Source organism: Corvus cornix, chromosome 2 (genome assembly GCF_000738735.6).
Source record: "Corvus cornix cornix isolate S_Up_H32 chromosome 2, ASM73873v5, whole genome shotgun sequence".
Lineage (NCBI taxonomy): Eukaryota > Metazoa > Chordata > Aves > Passeriformes > Corvidae > Corvus > Corvus cornix.
The window spans coordinates 41,530,638-41,553,379 of record NC_046333.1 but is presented as its reverse complement, the minus strand read 5'-3'; the positions used below and the strand labels follow the sequence as shown (position 1 = coordinate 41,553,379).

At 39.9% G+C, this 22,742-nt stretch overlaps 1 protein-coding gene across 4 annotated transcripts in view; it reads right to left on the bottom strand.

Moving 5' to 3' along the window:
- ZNF385D (zinc finger protein 385D) overlaps window positions 1-22,414 on the bottom strand; it is a 422,159-nt gene extending 399,745 nt beyond the window's left edge. For 2 of the 4 annotated variants that reach the window (XM_039548265.1, XM_039548266.1), the window contains exon 1: window positions 21,847-21,981. In XM_039548265.1, the coding sequence (XP_039404199.1) occupies window positions 21,847-21,949 (103 nt within the window). In that variant the 5' untranslated portion in view covers window positions 21,950-21,981. Of the gene's footprint in view, window positions 1-21,846; window positions 21,982-22,227 lie in introns of those variants that run through there. The other 2 variants (XM_010398957.4, XM_010398959.4) reach the window with 2 other exon arrangements.
- Between the last annotated feature and the right edge of the window lie 328 nt (window positions 22,415-22,742).

Below are 22,742 nucleotides of genomic sequence, written 5' to 3'. Positions count from 1 at the left end.
CATACAATAGTGATTTCTGCCTCATGACTCTGAAAAGCCCTGGCAATTGCTAATGTCAGGAGATTTACTTTAAAATTCAAATCATGTTTTAAGTGACAGTGAACTGGACCTGTAATTCTTTGGTTGCTCTTCAGTGACCTCACTCTACCTCATAGGTGTTTCATATTTACTGGTAACAATCAGCACACTGCTTGGTAGATGTAAAATTCTGAATTTAATCCAAAAGGCTGAAGTTCTTAGTTCTCTAAATTAGGTCAACATCTAAAATACTGCAGTGCATTTAGCTTTTTATTTTTTCAAGTTTTTCCACAGGGAGATTATTATAGTTTTTAAATTTATTATTTTGAAGGATTGGGGAAAAAGAAAAAAAAAACAAGCAAGCAATTCTTGAATTACAAACTCTGTAAGGAAAACACTTGATTGAATTCAAAATTTTACCTCGTTTTTACTCAAAGGTGTTAGCTTTCTGACAATTCAGGATAGTAAACCTACACACTATTTTTTCTTCCTAAAAACCAGAGTTACCACATGCTCATTTAAAATTTAGAAGGATAATTTTACTTAAAAAGTCACATAAATGCGTACATATCTGAGAGGCATTGCAAAAAACCCTACAAAATTAGTAGGAGTCATTTGTTTTAAGACATTCAGCAACACAGGTTCTAGATCAGATATCAGTAAAAGGCTTTTCCTTTTCTTACAACACAGATTTCTTAAAAATCAGCACACTACTACACACCAGTTTTCCAATGTACATCACACTGCTGAACGTCATTAACTAATCAATTAATTACTGTTCCTCACTGTTATGCAGTTGCATTGTGTTTCATGAGCAAGGAAATGGTTATGAGAACAACAAGGAACTCCATGGGACATAGGAATCAAAAGGTGTATTTTCCAAATTTTCATAGCCCAACTTTAGCAGTCATCAACAGTTTGAGGCTAGATAAGCTAGTAAGGGTTTGTTGGCCAAATCAACATTCCAGATCTTTGATCGTCCATGGCAACACAAAAACAAACAAACCAAAAAACCTTCCTGTAGGAAACTCCTTCAATCGAAATATTCCATCAACATGAGAGCTGTTTCCTAACCTTGTGCTTGACGTAGTCATTGCCATCTGCTGTGATACTGACATGCAGCTAACTAGTTTTGCTCCAATACATCAAATCACGTGAGATTCCCAGACTTGCTAGAACACTAACAGCTTTCATTAGCCTGCGCCATGGGCTTCTGAGGCCAAAACCAGAAATGAGGTCTTGGTCTTCCCCGGGGCATCCACAGCCTGGCTAAATAGCCTGTATTAACATGGAGCATGAGAGCAGTGAATTCACTTAGGCCAGGATCTTTGCAAACACAGCTCCACTTACAAGTAATTAGTTCTCTTTCATAGGAGTAAGACTGAATGAGAACTGGAGGTGACAAGGCTGGATGCTTATAAGCAACAGCTGTTTCTGTCACACATGTCAGATGTATTCTACTGCAATCTGTGTAGTTATATCTGAGAACCCCTTTAATAGACTGGGGAGGCAAAGCTAAAGAGAGTTTATTGATGCTACAGACAATGAAAAAGGGTGTTTCTAAAAGGTAGTCCAGATGGCACGTGAATCTGGGTCAGAGCTGCATCATATGCTCCCAGCTGGAATCTAGAGGATAGAAGGCAGGAAAAAGTCTTCCTTAGTGTAAGAAAATTAATGCTCTGCCTTTACATAAACAAGTTATTAGGAACTGATGTCATTAGGAGGAAGCTGCGTTTCAGAGAGATGGCCTTAGCATGTTTTTCAAAATAGAAATGTTCCTTAACTGAATATGAACAGTAAAACATAAAATTGCAATAGAGCTGTAGCACAACATGCTTGAAGTCCTGACTGGTCATATATTAGTTCAATAGGTTATAAATCATAAAGTTCAAGTCTCTCCTAGGCAGTAAAATGCTGCAGGACAAATGTGATAGTTCCGTGATCTCTAATTGTCCTCCTGTCCTCATCACAGCCCACAGTGCTTAGTTTTCATCATTGCAGTCTCCTCAAGACTTTTTTCAGTGTTTCCCCAAATGCCCTTCCTGCATGACCCTGCCTTTTTCAAGGTACTTCCCTCAGCTAATGCACTCTCTTGACCTTCTCCTGGTATTTATTCTAGGCATCAAAACCACATCTTCTTTACCCTTTTTCACTCCTTACAGATGTCTCAGATTCTCAGCAGCTATTTAAGACTTTTCTCCATAATGGCTGTGCTACTCTGAACTCTTAGAAGACACTCTAAACAAAACCATTTTTTTCAGTTAAATTCTTCATACCAGCATCAATAAATGGTCCATGTCATTTTCCTCCCTCTTGTATCAGATGACTTTCCTACATTATCTTATGAGCACTTGGGTGATCCTAAAGCATTTTCATACAGAGTCCTGGTGCAATAACTAGCATGCTCTGGATTGAAAGAGTGGGTAATAAAGTATATAATATATTGTGAAACTCCACAAACAATCACCACATTGCTCTGAGGCATGCATTCAAAAGGTTTAAATTGCAAAGGAGTAAAAAATATGATATGGCAATGGGAAAAGGAAAATATGGCATAAGCATTGCCTAATGCTCATGCCCTTTTTGCAGCTACAGGATAGTGACTTGTCACCTAATGTGGTATGCCTGAAGCAGTCCAAGGGAGTCTAACTGTGGCTGCCAAACCTGCATTTTTGTCCCAACCATGCAGTCCCATTCCCTCTCTGGCACATATCTGACCATGGTATGAATCATTTCATCTTGCTAGACCAGCAGAAAAACAGGAAAACCTTACTTCCAAGGGAGATTATTCATCTCCATTTTCAGCTCTTCTCCAATCAGCCTTTGTGAGAGATTTCTAATGCCAGGGTGGTCACAGTGCTGGCCAAGATTACCCTGATGCCCATTTTCAACTTTTTTCCCACCTACTTCAAACTTTGTAAGTTATCCCAGCTGTGGTGGGCTGACACTGACTTGATGCCAGATCCCCACCAAAGCTGCTCTATCAATCCCCTCCTCAGCTGGACTGGGAAGAAAAAAATACATCAAAAGGCTCATGGATTGAGCTAAGGGCAGGGAGAGATCACTCACCAATTACTGTCATGGTCAAAACAGATTCAGCTCAGGGAAATTAACTAATTTATTATCAATCAGATCAGAGCAGGAAAATGCGAAATAAAACCAAATGTTAAAACACCTTCCACCCAGCCTTGCCTTCTTCCCAGGCTCAATTTCACTCCACATTTTCTCTACCACAGGAGGATGTGGAATGGGAGCTGTGGCCAATTCATCACACACCGTCTCTGCCACTCTTTCCTCCACAGGGGAGGACTTCTCACAGTCTTCCCCTGCTCCAGCATGGGGTCCATCTCATGGGAGACATGAGTCCTTCCCACGGGCTGCAGTTCTTCACAAACTGCTTCAGTGTGGGCCCCTTCCACAGGGTCACAAATCCTGCCACCAAACCTGATCCAGTGTGGGCTTCTCTCTCCACAGGTCCACAAGTCCTGCCAGTACCCTGCTCCAGAGCAGGCTTCCCATGAGGTCACAGTCCACTCCAGGCACGTCCACCTGCTCTTGTGTGGGTTCATCCACAGGCTGCAGGTGGATCTCTGAACGCCCATGGACCTCCATGGGCTGCAGGTGCACAGCTGCCTCACCACAGTCTGCACCATGGGCTGCAGGGGAATCTCAGCTCTGGCACCTGGAGCACCTCCTGCCCCACCCTCTCCACTGACCTTGGTGTCTGCAGAGTTGTTTCGTATATTCTCACTTCTCTCTCTGGCTCCTGTTGCCATTGTGCAGCAGGGGTTTTTTCTCTTGATAAATCTGTTACTCCAGAGGCATTACTACCATCTCTGACTGGCTCAGCCTTGGCCAGCTGCGGGTCCATCTTGGGACCAGCTGGCATTGGCTCTATCAAACATAGGGCAAGCTTGTGGCAGCTTCTCACAGAAGCTGCCCCTGTAGCCCCCCCACTGCTAACAAGACCTTGACACACAAACCAAATATACCAGCCCTCACTATTATTTCAGTCATCCCTGGAAAATTTCAGTTTTTAATGCAGGGAATAAAATAACAGGAAAAAATTCTTCCTTGCTCTCCTCTGTGTTTGAAGACTACAGATGTCCACTCATTCCACTATCTTAACAGGATTGCTGCTCAACAGTGCCAGAGATTATGAACAACTGGCATGTTTAAGCTCCTTCCAGTGGCGTATCTAGAACGAAGCACTGGGAAAGAAGACGTTTGGCCTAAATCTGCCTTCAGGACACAATGAACTTACTGCATCTAAGACACGTTTCAGGCAATGTGGTGCTTTTCTCATACAAGCCTGCTTTTATACTTGAACTTCATCAAACACTCCAGGCACCAAGGCAGCCTGTATTCTGACAGCCCTCCCGTGGTACAGTCTTTGCTTGCTCCCTTGCCTGCTTGTTTGTTTTGAAGTAGCCCTAGTCCTTTAGTGAATTCCTTCATTCATGCTTCCAGATATGCCAAGAATTTTGCATTTCAGTGTTAACATTGCCAGAACACATCTTGTCACTCTCAAGAGAGTCTAGGGCCTCTGGACTACTATAGGTATGAACACAGAAGTAAAAAGCTTGGCAATTTTGAAATTTTATTATTTCAGCTGCATTAATTTCACAACAATTACAACAGCAAGGGAGCAAAACTGGCTGTGTACCCACACTGAAACAGTGAATGACACACAAACTAATTCAGGTGTAAAGTTATCTCATCTGGGTTAAGAGCAAAACTGCCTGAAGTGGGAGAGTTACTCTGGATACAAACTTTCTGCTCAAAGTAGGAACTTACTAGAAGACAGTTGTTCTACTCCCTGGCTGGGCTGTTTTGAAATAAAAAGGAAAATGTAATAAATACATATATTTATTTCATTCAGTTAAAGACAGAGGCCCAAAATAGACTATAAATAGGGCATCTTCGTGTCCATGCTGAATTTCCCTGCAAGTAAATATACACAGGGTCAAAAGGAAATCCAATGAATGTTCATCTGTTGTATCTGCATCCTTTTTGAAATCACACAATATCTCAATTTAATTTTTAATTATTATTGCACAAGATCTACACAAAACCTACAAACACTATCAAACACACAATACATTTAAGAGAAAAAAAAATAATGCATTTGTTCCTTTAGACATATTGTCCTTGACTGCCATCTCTAAGTGTGGGCAATGATCAGACAGAAGTGTATTTTTGTTTTCCATCTATCTTAGTAAGTCCCTTTCTATCAGATGCCTCCTATTAATCCAAGGTGTGAGTGCTAGGCATAATTTGGTCCTTCGAACTTTTGACAATTCTTTAGTCAGAATCCACATGAAAAGATGTCATTACAAGGCACTGTAATAGCCCTGGTAGCACTGCACATCAATGCTGCCATCATTTCCAATCAGGAAAACCCCATTACCAGCTTAGAACTTTGCCAAACTTTGATTGCAAGGACATTTTTTTTTGTTCTATGTCTGTTCCAGGTGGAATTTTGTGGGGACATGGCTAAAGACTTTTCGGGAAAATTAGACTAGGAACACATATTTTTTGCCCACAAATCTGGAAAAGATTACTGGATGCGAATGGCTTAGAAGACAGAGTAGAATAAGAAAATATAGGTGGTACTGAAAGTGTTAATAAGCCTGGGACAACCTGGAGAAGGAAGTTTTGTCAGGGAACCAGGAAAAGCAGAAATAAGAGGCTGAGACATACACATGGAAGATTGGAATGAATTACTTCCACGTGTTGCCTGCTTTATGGTAGTGCCATGGACTGCAAGAGGCAATACAGGATCCAGTTCATCTAACCCACTGCCAGTCCTTGTGCTTCTATCTGGCTCTCAAGTAATGTGAGCTGTCACACCATGTCAGCCAGGGATCTGCCATTTTAACCCAGACCACTGGTCTTTTAGGTAGAGCTGTTACCAATTTTACTCTGCTGTAGCTTCCTATGTCTCTGAAGACTCTGCTAGCAAACCCCACCATGTAGTCTTTACACTGGCACCTGTTTTGGGGAATTTCCAGAACTATCACAGTGTAGCTAACATTGCTGTTTCCACAAAGGTTTGGAACCACTGACACCCTTAGGATTTACTTTGATCTTCCTTTGGTTTCCCACAAGTGCTACCCTTGCCTTTCATCCTTTCATTTAGACACATGCACTGCCTGGTGTGCCCCACAGAGCTGCTACAACCCAACATCACAGTATTCTACTGCCTCTTCCCTGACTTCTCCTTTCCTTGCAACAAGAACATAACCAGCGACAACATCAACTTCTAAGAGTTCCCCTAGTTCCTGGTTCCATTTCCTCTGAAACATTCCAAATGCCAGGCTAATCCCAAAGACATTCTTATTTAGTGATATCTTCTGGCAGATACAAAAAGTTCTAGGTGCAGCCCAACTATCTCTGTGCGAGAATCGTATTTCTGAACTTACAAGAGAAAAAAACAAACAAAACGAAACAAACAAACAAAAAAAACCCCAACACATCTCCCTTTCAGCCTGGACTACTCAGTAGGTATATTTTTCATGAGTACTGACAGTCACTCTTTGTTCACTACTTGCTCAGTGTTAACTGGGCTATTGAAAGATGCAGGTCTTCTATGGTTTTCTGTTTTCTTACAGGTACTACTAAAACAAGTTGCTCATTTAGTTATCCTAGTAGCTAATCTAATGATTTGAACTTTATGTGGGAAAAGCTGCCCTCACTGTTTTCCTCTATGTTTTAAAAAATAGATAAATTCCACAGATATACAAACATGCAACAGTTTCACTTTATGAATTACATTTTTCACAAACCATCGTATTCCTCCTGGGAGACCTGTCAGTTTCCATAGGCAGAGATACCCAAAGACTTTCAGTTCAGGATTCTCATTTGCTTCCTGGCTTTGATTAAAGGAAAACTAAAACACTCTCTCTCTGCTGTTTTATTCTGTGATTAGGACATTTGTCAAATACATTTTTCAACTGATGAACTGGAATGATCATTATTGCTGACCACTGTATATTATACGCATTTTTGCTTTTTTGGTCCAGTTAAATATTTTCTCTTTTCCACATCTCGTTTGTAAATATACTACACTCACATTGTGCAGGCTCAGTTGCAGAATGTTCTGTATCTGGAAATAAAACCTCGTGTGTGAGGCTTTGGTGTCCTAATTCTACTGTTTTGTTACACTCTTTGCTATCACCCTCCTTATCACTGCTATCATATTTATTTCATCACTTAAAAATATTGCACACTTGCTAAAGTAAATTGTTTACTCAAAAAGATATTGATAAGCAATTTTACAAAGTGCCAACAACATTCAAGCCCTATGCATTCAGATTTGATCACATGCTACTTTTCCCCAGAGTACATATATCTTTCTGCACACTCAAAAACCTATTACCTTACCTCAGTAAATTCCTTGGATACCTGTTCCCATTTCTCAGATGCAAATAACCACTGTGCAGACACTGCCTATAGGTCCCTGTATGTTTAAATCATTAAATTCAGCACTTCACTCACTGCCAGAAAACCACTTACAACTGGTTGAGTCAGGCATTGCTGCATCCCCTCTCATATGGAGTTGTGCACATTCTTTTCCACAACAGGCACTCTATTCTTATACATCAATATTTAATTTATACATGGATATAACATATATAAAAAATAATTTATATGTTGTATAGAATTCAAGTTTTTATAGGAATTGTGTTGGTTTCAGTAATAATCTCTCCAAAAATCTCAGGCAGTTTATTTTCAGCTGAAAAAATCTTTACCGTCCTTCACCTAAACCAGCAAAAGCATAATTCCAAGCTAATTAAAAGTCAGCTACATGCTGGCATGAACAATGATGGTTATCACTTTTGCCTGAATGCTGAACATAAATGCAACACATCCCCATTTGTTAACTCCATCTCAGCTTTGTATTTGCCCATACACATTGCAATTCCCTCCTACCAGAAGATTTTCTTCAGGCCCATGGACCATTTGATGCTATTGTGCACTGGTAGGACCAGCTCAGTCCAAGTGTTCCGCTTCAGTGAGGGACAGATGTGATGTTTTACTCCTACATCAAATAATTTGGCTGTCAAGGCATACAAAATTAATTCTAAGTGCAGGGGAAAAAATATACTCTCTGAAGTGGAAAAGCTTGCCAAAGGGAAAAGTAGCATTAATAAGGAACTTGCACTGCTCATTTACTGCATGCAACTTTTCAATTTGCTTCTCAAAGTTCTGTAACAACATGTCCAGAGAGAACCGAAAAGGCAGCTGGATGAAACTGTCAGAAACAATGACCCAATAAAAAAGGTTCTTACCATTTGTCAGTGATGAGCACTAATGCAGTCCTTCCCTACCCCCACAAAATCTGTGGGAATGTCCTAAATCAGATTCTCTCTATCAGCAATTTCCAGAGTTCTCTAACTCATGTGTACCCAAAACAACAAAGACCTCTTCCAACAGCAACATCAAGGAAAACAGCAGCTTCCCAAGAGGACAATCATCACCAGCACTTCTCTGTACATCTCATGATTGGAGTTTGGGCTTGAAGTGTATAGTTAGGAGCATGGTTTCCTCAGAATCTTCTGTTCTATCTCTAAAGCTATACCCAGAAAGTTTACTATGTTTGATCTTCCTGGAGTTATTGGCATAAAACCAAGAGAAAGCAGAGAAAGCATAAATGAAAATTACAGGACTATTATATAAGCAAGTGTGGAATTTGGAGCTCATTGGGCTGACAATTTTGACTCTCATTACAATTGTGAAGAAAAAAACGGAATAATTTCACACACATGAAAACCATCACAAATTTCTTTAAGAAAATTAACATTTATATCTCAGCCATATATATATACATATATATATATATATATATAAAAATAATTAGAAAACTCTGTAGTATGCCAGATGGACATTTGAATACACAGGTGGCAGGAACACCAAATCCTGAAAAGGAAAGGCAAAGGCTTAAGCAGGAGGGGAAAAACCACATTTAAATTCTTGTCTCTGACAGTGAAGCTCAGATTTAACTGAGGTTATGGGAACTGAATAAAGGGGAAGAATTTTTGGAACAGTAAAAACATGGAAATTAGTGTATCATGAAAAGAAGAGTGAGAGAAAGAAAGAAAATATGGCAGTGTGTTTAGAGTATTTCTCCTCCCAAGATTAAGTACAGGCAGATAGGCTACAATGGGATAATGCCAAAATTATAAATAAGAATATAAAAACTAAAGGAGAGACACAGCCAGGTAAAATTATTCAAGGAAAGGAAAAAAAGCTTTATTAAATGAAACACGACTGATTACAGATTATAGTTTGGGCAACATTTCTTTATTCCACACGCACCGGTTGCACTTCACCTGGGTATGCTCGTCGTTTTGTGTGTATCTCCAACCTTCTATTTTGAATATTTTTACCATTAATTTGACCTGTAAGATTATGCAGAGGATGGCTTAAAAAGCAAAGAGAAAGGATTTTTCCACTTTGATGGGAAGCAAAATAGATACAGAAATTATGCAGCCAACACATGCATACAAAACAGTGAAAAAAACCCCCAAATCATGAACAGGCTTTTGCTAAATGCAGCTGTTAAACATATTTTCATTCACTTAACTATAAGGTTTTTGTCGACAGCATTAAAATTATTCAGGAATGGCTTTATTTAGGAATGAAAATTATATCCACAGGTCGAATATTTATTATTTAGATCTTATTTGGAACAGTATGTTATCAACCTCTTGGGAAACAGAATAACTAGTCAAGTTGACATCAAATCATTTCCTAAAATATTAAGAAGCAGGTAACAAATAAGCCTTTTACTTGCCTTTTTTGAGAGGGAAAAAAATAATAAACATCTCACTTGTTAACAGATGCACCTGAAAATGGCCTGAAACTAGGCAGCTTTATGCTTCAAAGTTATTCACACTTCACAAATAAAATTTCACCTCACCAAGGAGTAAGGCGAGAAAGAACAATTCTACTATGTTATAGACTTTTATATCAAGATATTTACTGCCATTCTATCACTGTCAAATCTGATTATAAACCCAGGATCAGCAAACAGGAGATTAAAGGCTCATCTGAGAAGATGGAACAAATTAAATTGATGAAAACTGTCCAGACTGTGTCAGTTTCACAGGAACCACCATCCAGATGGAGGGACTATCAGAATATTGGAATTACAGATACGAGTACTCTCATTCTCTCTCTGCCTTTGAAATGTAAATGAAAACTGCCAGAATTGTTGAATAGAAAGTGCTCATTTTATATATATACCTACATAGATATAGATATATATAAGATACATATCTAGTGTAAGCCTCCTCACATTAACCAGCTTTGTGGAGCACAGGATCAGCATTATATTAAATGGAGATCCTTGCTGATCCTTGGGCTTTCTCTGCTCTTATTGAAGAATTTTTTCTCTATAGGCATTATAGGCATTCAATTTCTGTTCCGTAAGAAAAGGAAGTACTTATTGCTGTGTGGTCTGGCACACAGGTACTTAAGTTGCTCCATGAGCACTAAGGTCATTTGAGTGTTTGTCTAACTGAAGCTGCTTTTGAGAAGCCACAGACCAAAGGAAAGAACTGGCCAGATACAAAAGACTAGAAGTAAAAGTTTATGTACATAATCTCTATTGGATGGATGGCTGAAGGGTTAAAGAGCAAGATTTTATTACTCAACAAGAAAAAGGAGTGTGTGCCATTCTGTCAACCATCCAACTAAAACAAAATAAGTGACAGTCCACTCTTCTGGATGCTACAATGAGATTTGCATTTCCCAATTACTTTTTACTGATACTACAGTTAGCACCCAACTATGTTGTGAATATGCAAGATAAAAACGGATATCCTTCAACTACCTGATGCTCTCTGAGACCATGGTATTTCTGAGCAGGTATAAATCTATTACAGAACATAAAGTTGTCTCAGCCCCTATAAGCAAACAAAGTGACACATTTGAAGTCTCCCCTTCCAAGAATGACGCCTCAGAGAGAAGGCAGACACTCACACAGAGGTACTCCATACAGTGCCTAATTCTAATTTGGGGGTACGTGGGCCCAAGTACGTGCCTGTTCCTTCATGCACAAGAGCAGGTGCAAGTACAATCAGGGCACTGTCTCTTACAGCATGCAAGAGTCTCTCCCAGAAATGTGCTGGGTGTAGGAGTAGTGGATCATCAGGACAGAGCAAGTCTAATTTCATTCTCTGTGAACTGCAAATGCAATTTCTTTTGCTGCATCCTGGGAAAAGTACAGCAGCAAAACTATCCTCCCACAGTGGATTTACTAAAGTGATTTTTTAAAAATGAATGGAAAGAGAGAAAAAGAAACCTTATGCAGAATAAAACTCCATTACTTGTATATAATTTCAATTATACTGTCTAAAATGGAAATTCTACTCTGACATCTTAAAAGAATTTATTATCTTTCAGCTATCAGTAAAGATTAAAAAAATAAAATTTCCGGGGGGATGGGTAGTGTATCACTACACAGAAAGCTAGAATAATCACTTTCCCTGTCCTTCCCATCCTCCCACATTTTCCTTTATGGGTTATTCTGCTTTTACTGCCTACATTCTTCACCTGAAGTCAAACCCTCTGTTTATGGCATCACAGTGGTTGCTGTGGAGGTTATTACGATGTTCAAAGCCAAAAATGATGAGTTCAAGTTTGGAATGAGCAGTAGTATCTCATGAAATGTTTCTAAAGGAGTAGGAGACATTAAAGAAAAAAAAAAAAGAAATAAAAACAGAGCACATACATTGAAAACAAATTAATTAACTTCCTAAATGACTGTTTGCCATCAACTCTAATTATCACAACTGTTTTCAGATATACTACTCCAATAGCGATAGAGACTAAGTGCTAAACTATACATATGGAAACAAGCACACAACAGGAACAGGCAGCGCTAACACAGATGGCAGCAGAGTTCCCAGCCACGCTGCTCAGGAGTGCCTGCTGTGATTGCTGTCGTCTTCTGTAGCAAAAACATACAAACGACAAAGTGTGGTAAACACAGACACGCACTGTGCAGCGCTGCTCTGACAATGAAAGCTCTTCATGGCACCCTTCATACCCTACATTTCTCTGTGCCAGCTTCAAGTCTCCATAAGTTATGACCAGAGAACACACATTCCTGAAAAAGCTATTAGTTCATTGCAATTCCTTTTACTGTATGGATTGGCTTCACACACCCTTTCTCAAACACAGACACGTTTTAAAAAACAACTGTTGAAGTATGAATGCTAACTCTCAAGAAACACGTAAAATATTAGAAATGGGAGAAATCCATCTTGGGATTTGCATCACAAATTCAGCCACTGCCCAATTTTCACAACCTTGATAGCAGATAGAGTTCTTATTTTTTCCCTACATTAGGAAAATCATAAATTACTTCTATTTACTGAACTAGTTGCTCAACCATCTTTTGCCCCTAGCTTTGACACCTGAAGTATTACCAGGAGTGTAGGCTTCAAGGAAAACCATTGATCAAAGATTTCTGAATCATATCTGCTTACCCATCTACTTGTTAAAAAACAAAACCTGCGAAAAGCAGTGGGACAAAGATAAAATCAGATGTCAGATTTAAAGAAAACAAAACAACAAACAAACACTTGAGGACAAGACAAGGAAGAGAAAAAAATCCCAAGGTCTTGTTAAAATATTATTAAATAAGAAAGTGAGTCTCTAAACAATTTTTTAACATGAGTGCCTTGAGACTGCTGGTAGACCAATGTATCCTATTACATGACTGCAGAAGCATTAACAAATTAATTATACCAAATAGCTGAATTAATTAGGATATGTGAGACAATGGCAGTTAATACCAAAAGTTATAATGTGCTTTGTAAAGAAAAACAGTACTCTTTTATATCAGGAAAATATATTACCAGCAAGGTTGTACTACTGCATGCAGGCTATGTTGCATGGAACTTTCTTACATAGGAATATTGTTGGAAAATAGTAAAAATCACTTGTAGGCTTGTACAGAAGAAGATACCAGGACATAAAGATGCAGTGGAGCTGCAGGTTCTTTGTCAGGTTCCTTAAGCCAGACACAGGGGACACCCAGAGAAACCCACCCACCCTGTGGGCAGGGTGTCAAGTGGAACATCAGAACCAGCAGCCACACTACTGCTCCAAAGCTGGGAACCTGTGGGGGGCCAAAAAAAAACCCAAATCAAAACAAACAAACCCAAAGAGAACAAAACAAACACACACACACACCCCCCACAGATCACCAAAAACAGTAAAGCATTGTCTTTCAGACTCTTTCCATAATGACCAGAGACTTCTGTGCTATAACAGCACTGGAATATTTCAGTTACTCAGGTTGCCAAGACCCTTCTTGTCACAAAATCTTACCTGCACTTCTGATTTAGGCAGATAGTTGAATGGCCAGATAGCTGGCCTACTCTTCTGTATTTCTCAAAAAGTTAACTAAGTTCCTAGGTGAACTCAGATAAGGGGTTGCAAGCCTAGGAATAGTTATAATTCTTTTTATTCAAAGCACTATGGATATTAGCAAATTATTAGCTTTCCATGGTATCTTTTCTGGAACATCCTAAAATAAGGCAGCTTGCGTTATGTTTTGCAAGTGGTACTTCAGATCATCAGTGGAATCGATTTAGCACCCCTTACACCTGGGCTTATTTCTAGGAAGATGGCCATTACCTAGAACTCACACTTTTCTAAAGTTATCAGGGTCTCTTTGGCATTTTGATGTGAAAAAGTAACCAGTTGCCAGATTTTGTGCATGCCTTCGTTGGATGTTTTCAAGACTGGATTGAAGAAAGCCCTGAGCAACCTGGTCTGATCTCACAGCTGACACAGAGCAGGAAACTGGACTAGAAATCTTCCTTAGGATCCTTCCAACCTGAATCATTCTGCATATTCCTCAGGTTTCCACTGGATATGCTGAATACAATCAGAATTTAATGGATCTAAATATTTTAACTAGATCTTAAAAAAACCCAAAACAAACAAACCCCCACACCAAAGTCATAATACAATTGTCTAAATATATCAATAAATAATTTTGCCACTTTCCTTTTATGCTGAGAAAATCATAAAATGGAGTTTGAGTTTGCAGAATACAAAAGCCTTGGGCTAAAAATGTCCATCTGCCATCAAACTGGCACTGTGTTGGTGCAGGAATAAGTGGGAAAATAAGCTAGTCAAGGATGTAGCTTCAGCTTAACCCTCCCTGCAATGAAACAACTGCTCAATGCTGCTAAGAACTCTGAAAAACTCAGGTGTTACTTAATCATCTCTTCTGTGAGATCATTTGTGTGTTCACTCCCTGGAACAAGTGCCAAAACAGAAGAATTCAGAAAGCCTGAAAAATCAGCTCACTGATCTGGTGCATACAGCAAGCAGCTACAGCCCATGAGATCAAACCCTTCCAAGATCAGAATCTCACTCCAGTCACTACCGTTTCTGTAAGGTGATCTTTTTCCCTCCTTTACATTTGCAACATAGTCCTCTCCCAAAAATTAAAGTAATTGAGCTAGGACTAGCTTTTCAGCCTGGACATTAAGAAAACAAACACTACAACCACAAACAAAAAAACCCCAACAATATATGCTGCTGTTCTAATCAGATTATTACCACTTCTCAGTGAAAAATAAAAAGACATCCTCCACAACTGCACAATGAATAAAAACAGTGGTAAATTCTTTCTTGCTTCATTGGAACTTGCCTTTGTAGGCCACATGCTCAAAGCAATTTAGGCTGCACCCAGCAGTACCATTAACACAAACAACTGACCATCCCTCAGGCTACTTCAGCGTTAACTGAAATCAATACCTGGACTGGGAGCAGTCCTGCCCTAGAGAATCTACAGAATTCCAATGTCATCAGGACTGGAAAAGACCGTGTTTCCCTAAAACATATATTGTGTTCTATAGAAAACCACTTTCCTTTGGTTTTTAAATGGATTTACATGCTTGAATATCTCTTGGAATTCCAAGTAGCTAGAAAGCCAAAAATTCACACCTCTAAGTTAAAAATTGAATATTGTGTTCCCGTTCCCGCTAATTCGTGTTTGAACATTACAAGCCACTCATTAATGACGTCAGGACTTGATTATGAAGATGTCTTATATTTTAAAATGATGCGGAAGTCTTGAAACATTCTGCCCATCCCAGAATACAGCATCTTATCTGTTCTGCAGTCCTGCTGATATGAATGTTTTGCAGGGGTCCCTTGATCTCTCTGTGTACAGCTTCTCATTACAGAACCTCCTCTCACTTACCTCCTAAAAAATTTTACTCACACCCACTTCTTGTCTAGCAGCAACCATGACGTCCCACATGAAACCACAGCGCCTATCAGCCGAAGAGATGAAACTGATGAGGACATCTGGTTACACTACACAAATTTACTCAACCCAACTTCTGGAGAAGGAGTATCTCTTCTCAACCTCCCATTCCTCCCCCTCACTACAAATGCCAGCAGTTAAGACAGCTCTGTAGTTTCAGAGCTTCAGAGTGATAAGCATTGAACAAAACACTGGAATGGTTTGTACAGCAAAGCGCAATGCAGTCATTGACTATAACAACTCTTTTTTCTTGCTTTTTTTCCACAGGCTCTTGGGTTCATTATCACAAACTACCAATTCTACTTTAATCTGCCTTCAGGAGAAAGTTCTACCCACTAATTCCTACTCCTCGTTTCTACTTTTTGATGCTTTCCACAGGAATGTGGCATCAACACCTCAATGAAAATTGGTCATAAAGAGCACACAAAAAATATTCTTAGACATTACAGTGCACAAGACAAGATCACAAGGCCATCTTAAAAAGAACACATTTTACACAGTACTTTGGGCTTATTTATTAAGTAGATCCTTCAGTATTTGCCTTCCAAATGCAACAAAGTTTTTTCATGGAATTAAGCAAAATACTCTCAATGATACTTACTACTACATAATTAAGGCAAATGCTATTTAATGAGTCAAGGAACTGCCAGTAAATCCCTTTTTAATAAAAGGGCATTTATTTTCAAAATGCTGCTTAAATAGCAACCAGAGTGCTATCTCCAAGCCCACTCACAAGGCAAGAGGTATAAATTTGCATTTGCTGGCACAGCCTCCCTGCCCTGTAGCCCATGGTGCTTCCTTTGCACCATGTCACTTCTCTAAATTATTCAAAGAATGCCATTATAGTTTTGATTCACTTGCCATTTAATGTTTCAATATTTTAATCAGCACCAATTTAAAATCCATCAACAAAACGGAATATGTCAAAGTGAATGTACAATAACAATATTCCTTGTTCAACTGTTACAGGAAATATTACAGCCCCTACACAGTGTCATATGCATGAAGACAGAAAATGAAAATGCTACCTTACAGTTTCATGAGAAAACAAGTTGAACCCTTAGAAGATAAAGACATTCCAGGTCTGGGGATGGCTTATGCTTCTACTGCTCAGAACAGCACTGGGAATAGCCCAAATTCATATGGGAAAGCTGTCAGGAGTTGCCACAGTTCCAATCAATTATTAAGGCAACATGACAAAACAAATTCAGTGCATAAACAGGCATTCCAACTGTAGTTAATGGTCAAGATGATTCATTGTTTTAACATGGCAAGGCTAAATGGAAAGACAAAGGCAGAGATGTTAAATTGAATACTAGGACTGGAAACTTCCAGAGGCAAGTATTAAATGCCCCTGAGCCAGGGTTATTCAAAATATAAAATATTTCAGAATGTACTGAAATGAGATAGTTTCTATAGTTCTGTCAGAGTAATCATTTCACCTAGCTTCAGAATTTTCAACAGTAAAAGCCAAATGATCAGGAAAGTGATTCTTTTTTTTTCCCTTTAAGATCACACCTTGTACTTCCCAGCAAGGTGACTTATGACTCTGTCTGATTAAAACTACCCACATATTCTGTAAAAAGAAAAAAAAGAAGTCAGAAAAGTATATCTGGGTATGAAATGGAAGGGAAGTCTTTGGTTTCCTAACTACATTTCTGTGCCAAAATTAGATCTAAATAAATATCATAAAACTGTATTTGGAGTGTGCTTCTAAGATCTAGTGGGTGGGTTTGTCATTATATCATAAATTCAAATTTAGAATAATCCATGGATTTTTAGCTCTGATTACTTCTCTCTAATTGTGGAAGTTATAATTCTAGGTTTTATCAGTTTCATAAATATCCTCATCTATGAATGAGGCATCCACTAGTTGTATTACCTTTTTTACAATGAATTAATTTGAAAAACAAAGCAAAAGAAACAAATAAACAATTTTTTTACAAACAAACAAACAGAAACAACCACAGAAAGAGGTAACAGCTAGCACTTACATCAAAGGACAAAGGGAAAGGCTAATCAAGTTAAAATATGTTTGGCAAACCAACCTCTCTTGTTCTCCAGGCCAAAAGCCTTACCCATCCAATTGTTTGGAAAGCCATGCCTTCAGAGCAAGGTCTGCATTACACAGTACACTCCCTTACTAACAAGACTCCAAAAGTGGTTGAAGCATCAAAGTGTCAGTAGATGTAAAAAAAAATAATGTCAATGTTCATACATTCCATACAGGCTACAAAAATATTTCAATATTAAAAGTCTACCTGCAGTTTACTCCAGCTGATCACAGAAAATACGTTTTCTTGCTTCAAGAAGAAAACTTCTATTACTTTATATTAAGCACATACACATTTATATAAAAACACCTACATTAATTTCACACATTTACTTTCACAAATACTACAATAAGGCACACGTAAAAAGTGAGGTGAGAGAACTACGCCTCGAGCAAAACAGAAGATTTGGTTATGACTACCTCAATACGACCAACAACGTTATTTCCCAGGAGACAGAGAAGGAAGAAAAGGAAAAACCAACAGAAAATACTAAAGCACATTCTTGAATATTTCAAGAAGAAATGTACAAAGATGAGAATATCTGAAAGTGGAAAGCTCAAGCACAATTTAATTGCCTTACTGTTAACTGTGGAATTAATCCACTGCAGGAGCAACCTGGGTGTTTGCACATGGGCATGCAACTAAGCTTACACAAGAGGAAAACAATGAACAGGTTTGGGGGTTTTTTTTTCCCTCTCTCTCCATTCTCCCAGCAGTTCAACACAGTTAGAAGAGACCACATCTCTGCAGCAATAACGTGTTGACTTCTACCCTTCCCATACTACAACCTTTCCATCACACCAAGCAAACATGGCAACAACAGCTTTTGTCTTATTCTGTGACAATTCTAGACAGGTAAAGACTAAAATTAGTCAGCAGATCCAGGTAAAAAAGAAGTCTGTGTTGTTAGAGCTCATATTCCTTTATCCAGCCTACCTGGGTATAGTTCAACATATTGGCATAAAACCAACTGAATTCACTGTGCTGGCTGAAGCACAGAGGACTTGTACTTGCCAGTCTAAATATGGCACATTTTGTGAGCTCTTTTTTAAAAAAAAAGAAAATCAAATAAATTAAAAGTAATTGTTTTCTGTCTAAAACTTCACCTACGTGGATACACACACTCCTATACATACATCCAGCACTATTTACTTGTGCTGTTTTTCCCTGGTAACTGTTTTTACCATAGCTCTAAAAGAGTTATAAAACACTGCTTTCTCTCCAGAAGGTATTTCTGGCGGTACCAAGTAATTTAAAACTTATTTCCGTTTCATAGCTTTTAGTCACAAACTTTCCACATCTACTCCTCAAGGAAGTAGGTTTTCTCATACAAGTATTTCAAAGTTTTCTTAAGTAGCACACTAAAATATTACTTTGTTTACGTATTTTTCATTATGTTACTTCATAACATCTTCTGCCTAAAAAGAATCTGTAATAGAATTCCAGCTGTTGCTGTCCATTCTCAGTTTTCAAGTTCTTTGGAGATTTTACAGGTAAGGTGCCAATGCTAACCCAACATTAAATCATTCAAAAATAAACTTTTTACAAGACTGTTAGTATTCATCATATCAACAGGATCTCAAACTTTTTGCTGGAATCTTGACAAGACTTCATTTACTGTCTAGATCACAATGGGTGGAAATTCTAGTTCAGCTTTATGGTGCTTTACATGGTATGAAACTACAAAACAAGAACCTTTACACACGAGATCACAGGGCAATTTTCATATTTGTATTTTAAAATAAGAGAAAAGTATAAAAAAGTCTCCATAATTCCTCATATAAAAGGTGAGAAGAATGTCAAAGCTGGAAAATATTTGTAACTTGACTCAGTTAAATAGCAGGTTTGCTCAGCTGCAACTCAATATGCACCCTGCCAATTTAGACCCTTAAGTGATGCCCAAATAAACATATCTTAATCCTAACATACACAGAAATATTTTGCATGGTCTTCAGATGGTGTCAATCATAACAGTGCTGTTGAGATCCATAGAGCTATGACACTTTTTACCAATGCAGGCTCGTGGATCACCGAAGTGGTTTTGCAGCAAAAACAGAGATTTGAAAGTATTTCATACAGTTCTTTTGTGAACAGTTCCCACCTAACTTTGATAACTGAATGCATGAGGGTCTGAATGAGTCAAACCTGTCAGTCTGTTTGCTTGTTAAAAACTGTTGGCAGTTCACATACTACAATTTTACTTTTAGGTATATCTTACTTGTAACCCCTCTAATGCTTTTGCTGAAACATTTAAGCAAATTCTCTGTTCCTGCATGATGAATTGATCAATACTGCTTACAAAAGCTGAAATTAACTTAAAAGTCCATTGTTGAAAACAGTGTTTCTGTAACTTTGAAAATTTTGCAAGCATACTAAAGTAATACCACTTCTTTGGTTTTCACCCCAAATATTTCCCTATAGCACACAATCAGTATTAGGGACATGCAAATTACTCTAATTTCATTTTCACCTTACATTTGGAGCTGTTAATTGTTAGTCAATGATCTGGTAACTAAGTCTAGTACACCTTGCAAGGACAATATAATGGAGTGCTTATTTTTAAATTACAGTTGAAATCTAATCAGGATGCAAAGTGTACAGGCTTCAGTGTAATTCAGTGTTCTGTGTTGTTGCAGCAATTACTTAAATGTGAATTTAGTGTCATATGATTCTTTAGAAAACAGTTATAAGAAGCAATCCTGATAGACTGAAGCATACTACACCTTTTTCCTTAAGGTAAATTAGAACCAAGTTATTTTATAACTCCCTAATTTAAATAATTTATGGTAGAGCTATCGTGATAATATATTTACCATAGCAGCATATGCAGGGCTATAAACTTTGCCACAACTGCACAGCTGAATCAGTCAAATGTTTTCAGTTTGGCCCGACACCTCACACTATACAGTCTGTTGGTTCAATTCTGGCTCTTCTTAGGTCAGTGGCAAAATTCCCACCAAATTCACTGCATCCAGAATTTTGGTCTATGTGCCTAGCTACTGTATAATATCCACACATAGCAGGTATACAGCTTAAAGGAATCCTATCAACTATTTTTATCATGTGATAAAATGATACTACCCTATTACCAGCATTACACTTAGCATTAATAGGATAAATATTTACAATAATTTTTAAACAATCGCTTTTATTGTCTAACTAGATAACACTTTTTTTTCCCCACAGTATTTATTTTAGAGGGTTTTTGACAACCACTGACAAAATCTTTGCTCCGACTTTTAGTCTGCTTCCTCTTTTGGCTTGTGAAAGGGGCACAAAGAAGCAAAATGAAAAAGAAGATGTTGCTGCAAAAGCACTCTATCTCAGAAATACCCAGGTGACAGTCGGTGGGAGAAATACTGAGCTTCTATTCGTTTCAGACCTGCATTTGGGTGTATTATTTTCCTTAGCAAGCATCTTCTCCAAATGCCAGCACCTGAGATGCCGGGTTCCCTGTCATCCCAACATCTTTGTCATCAAGAGTACTGCATGAGCTACAGCAATCTGTGGACTTGTAAAGAGCACAAATTACTCCTTCAGCCAAATTAGTTTCTCAGGGAAAGACACAAAGTTACTTTGGGGACGAACATATACAACAACAAACAAACGCAAATTGACGCGGAACTCAAGCACAACTTAAGCTGCTACCTTACCCTTGAAGGATTAGGTCAGAGACTTCTGCAAACACACTTACCCGAACAGTGGATTTAAAACTCAAGGGGGAACACACAGCTAGAACAAACTCTAGAGAGATTTCCAGACATTGCAACCAGATCCACAAACAGTTGGGTTTGTTCCTCAAAGCAGAGAACGGTGACAGCCAAGCGGTACAGTAAGGAAACCGTACATGACAGATTTGGCTCTGGGTAAACCGCATTCAGTGTTTAGCACACAAAGGTCATGAACCTCAACACTTGTTTTCAATAGTTCGTGGAACACCACTCCCTTCTATGTTTTCAAAGTCAGGATCTGATTTTGGGAGAACTGTCTGTGTGCTGCTTAGCCTTGGAAGAGAGCATGTCTTCCCGAACAAGTAAGGGAGGAGGAGACAAGAGCACACAGGGCAAAATTTTCAACAGTGCTTTCCGGGCATTAAGATCATGAAAGCCAAAAGAGACTCTTCCCAGGGTCACTGGCGTTTGCCAGGTTGCAAATGCTTTCTGCAAAAACAATCAAACAAGCCGTTATCAAAGCAAGATGCCAAAACGCGCGCGAACACTGTTCCTCTCCTTTCGCCTCGGCAAATAAAAGACATAAGGCGCAGCTCGGCGGAATTTGGGAGCAAGGAGCTCCTCTTCCTCCGCACCCGCTGGAAGGGAAAGGAGAAAAGGATCCCCCTGCCCCACAGGAGCCGAAGGGGTAAAACAAGTCACAGGCAAGTTGGCCTCGAGGCTGCCCCGCGCGGACCTCGGGGCTCCCGTCCCACCTCGGTGGGCGCCCCGCCGAGCCCCGCCGCGGCCGCCCCCTTACCGTGCCGGGGCTGGGGCTTGGCGCCCGGCGGCTTCTCCTTCCTGCCGCCCGCCGCGCTCCGCATCCGCCAGCACACCGCCCCCCTGCCCAGCGCGCCGGCCATGCCGCGGGCGGCACCGCGATCCCAGCGGGAGAGCGCGGGGGCGGCGGCGGAGCGCGGGTCCCGCTGCCCGGCGGCGGCGGCGGGCGGGAGCAGCGCGGTCCCCGCGGACCCGCCTCCGCCCGGGCCGGCGTCAATCAGCGCGGGCGGGCAGCGCCCAGCCCGGGCAGCGCCGCCCCGCGACCCCCGCCGCGCTCTCCGGGGCGCCGGGAGCAACGCTGGGGACGGCGCCCGGCCCCCCCTGCCCGGCCGGGTCTGCGCCGCCAGCCCCCTGCTCGTACCGGAGGAAGGGAGAGCATCAGAGGCGGCGGCGATGGGCTCCTGGGATCAGAAGAATTCCATGCTTGGGAAATGACAGCCCTCAGCACAAACCTCCTTCTGCCCGCCGGCAAGTCCTCCTACAGCACCTTCCCTGAAAAACATGTGTACGTTACCTCCTGCCATCAAAATCATTGGTTGTGCACACTCCTGACTCCATACCGATGAGTAACTCAACCTGAGATTCCCACTTCCCACAAGACCATGTGTGGTGAGACAACAGCCTGCCTCCTTCCCTCTCTCCCTCACCTCCGCGGAGCACCCTCTTCTTCCTCTCTACAGTCCCGGGCACTCGTCCGGCCATCGAGTTCCTCCTCTGGCTTTGGCGAGGGGCCGCCAAAATTTCTGTAGAAGGATTACTGCAGAGCAAGAAACATGACGTGCATAACTTTTGTTTGTAATCTTAGTAATAAATCCTCTTGCATATCAAATTATCGTAGTCACTGCAGCAGCCTTGAAAAGTTATTCTATGGTTGAG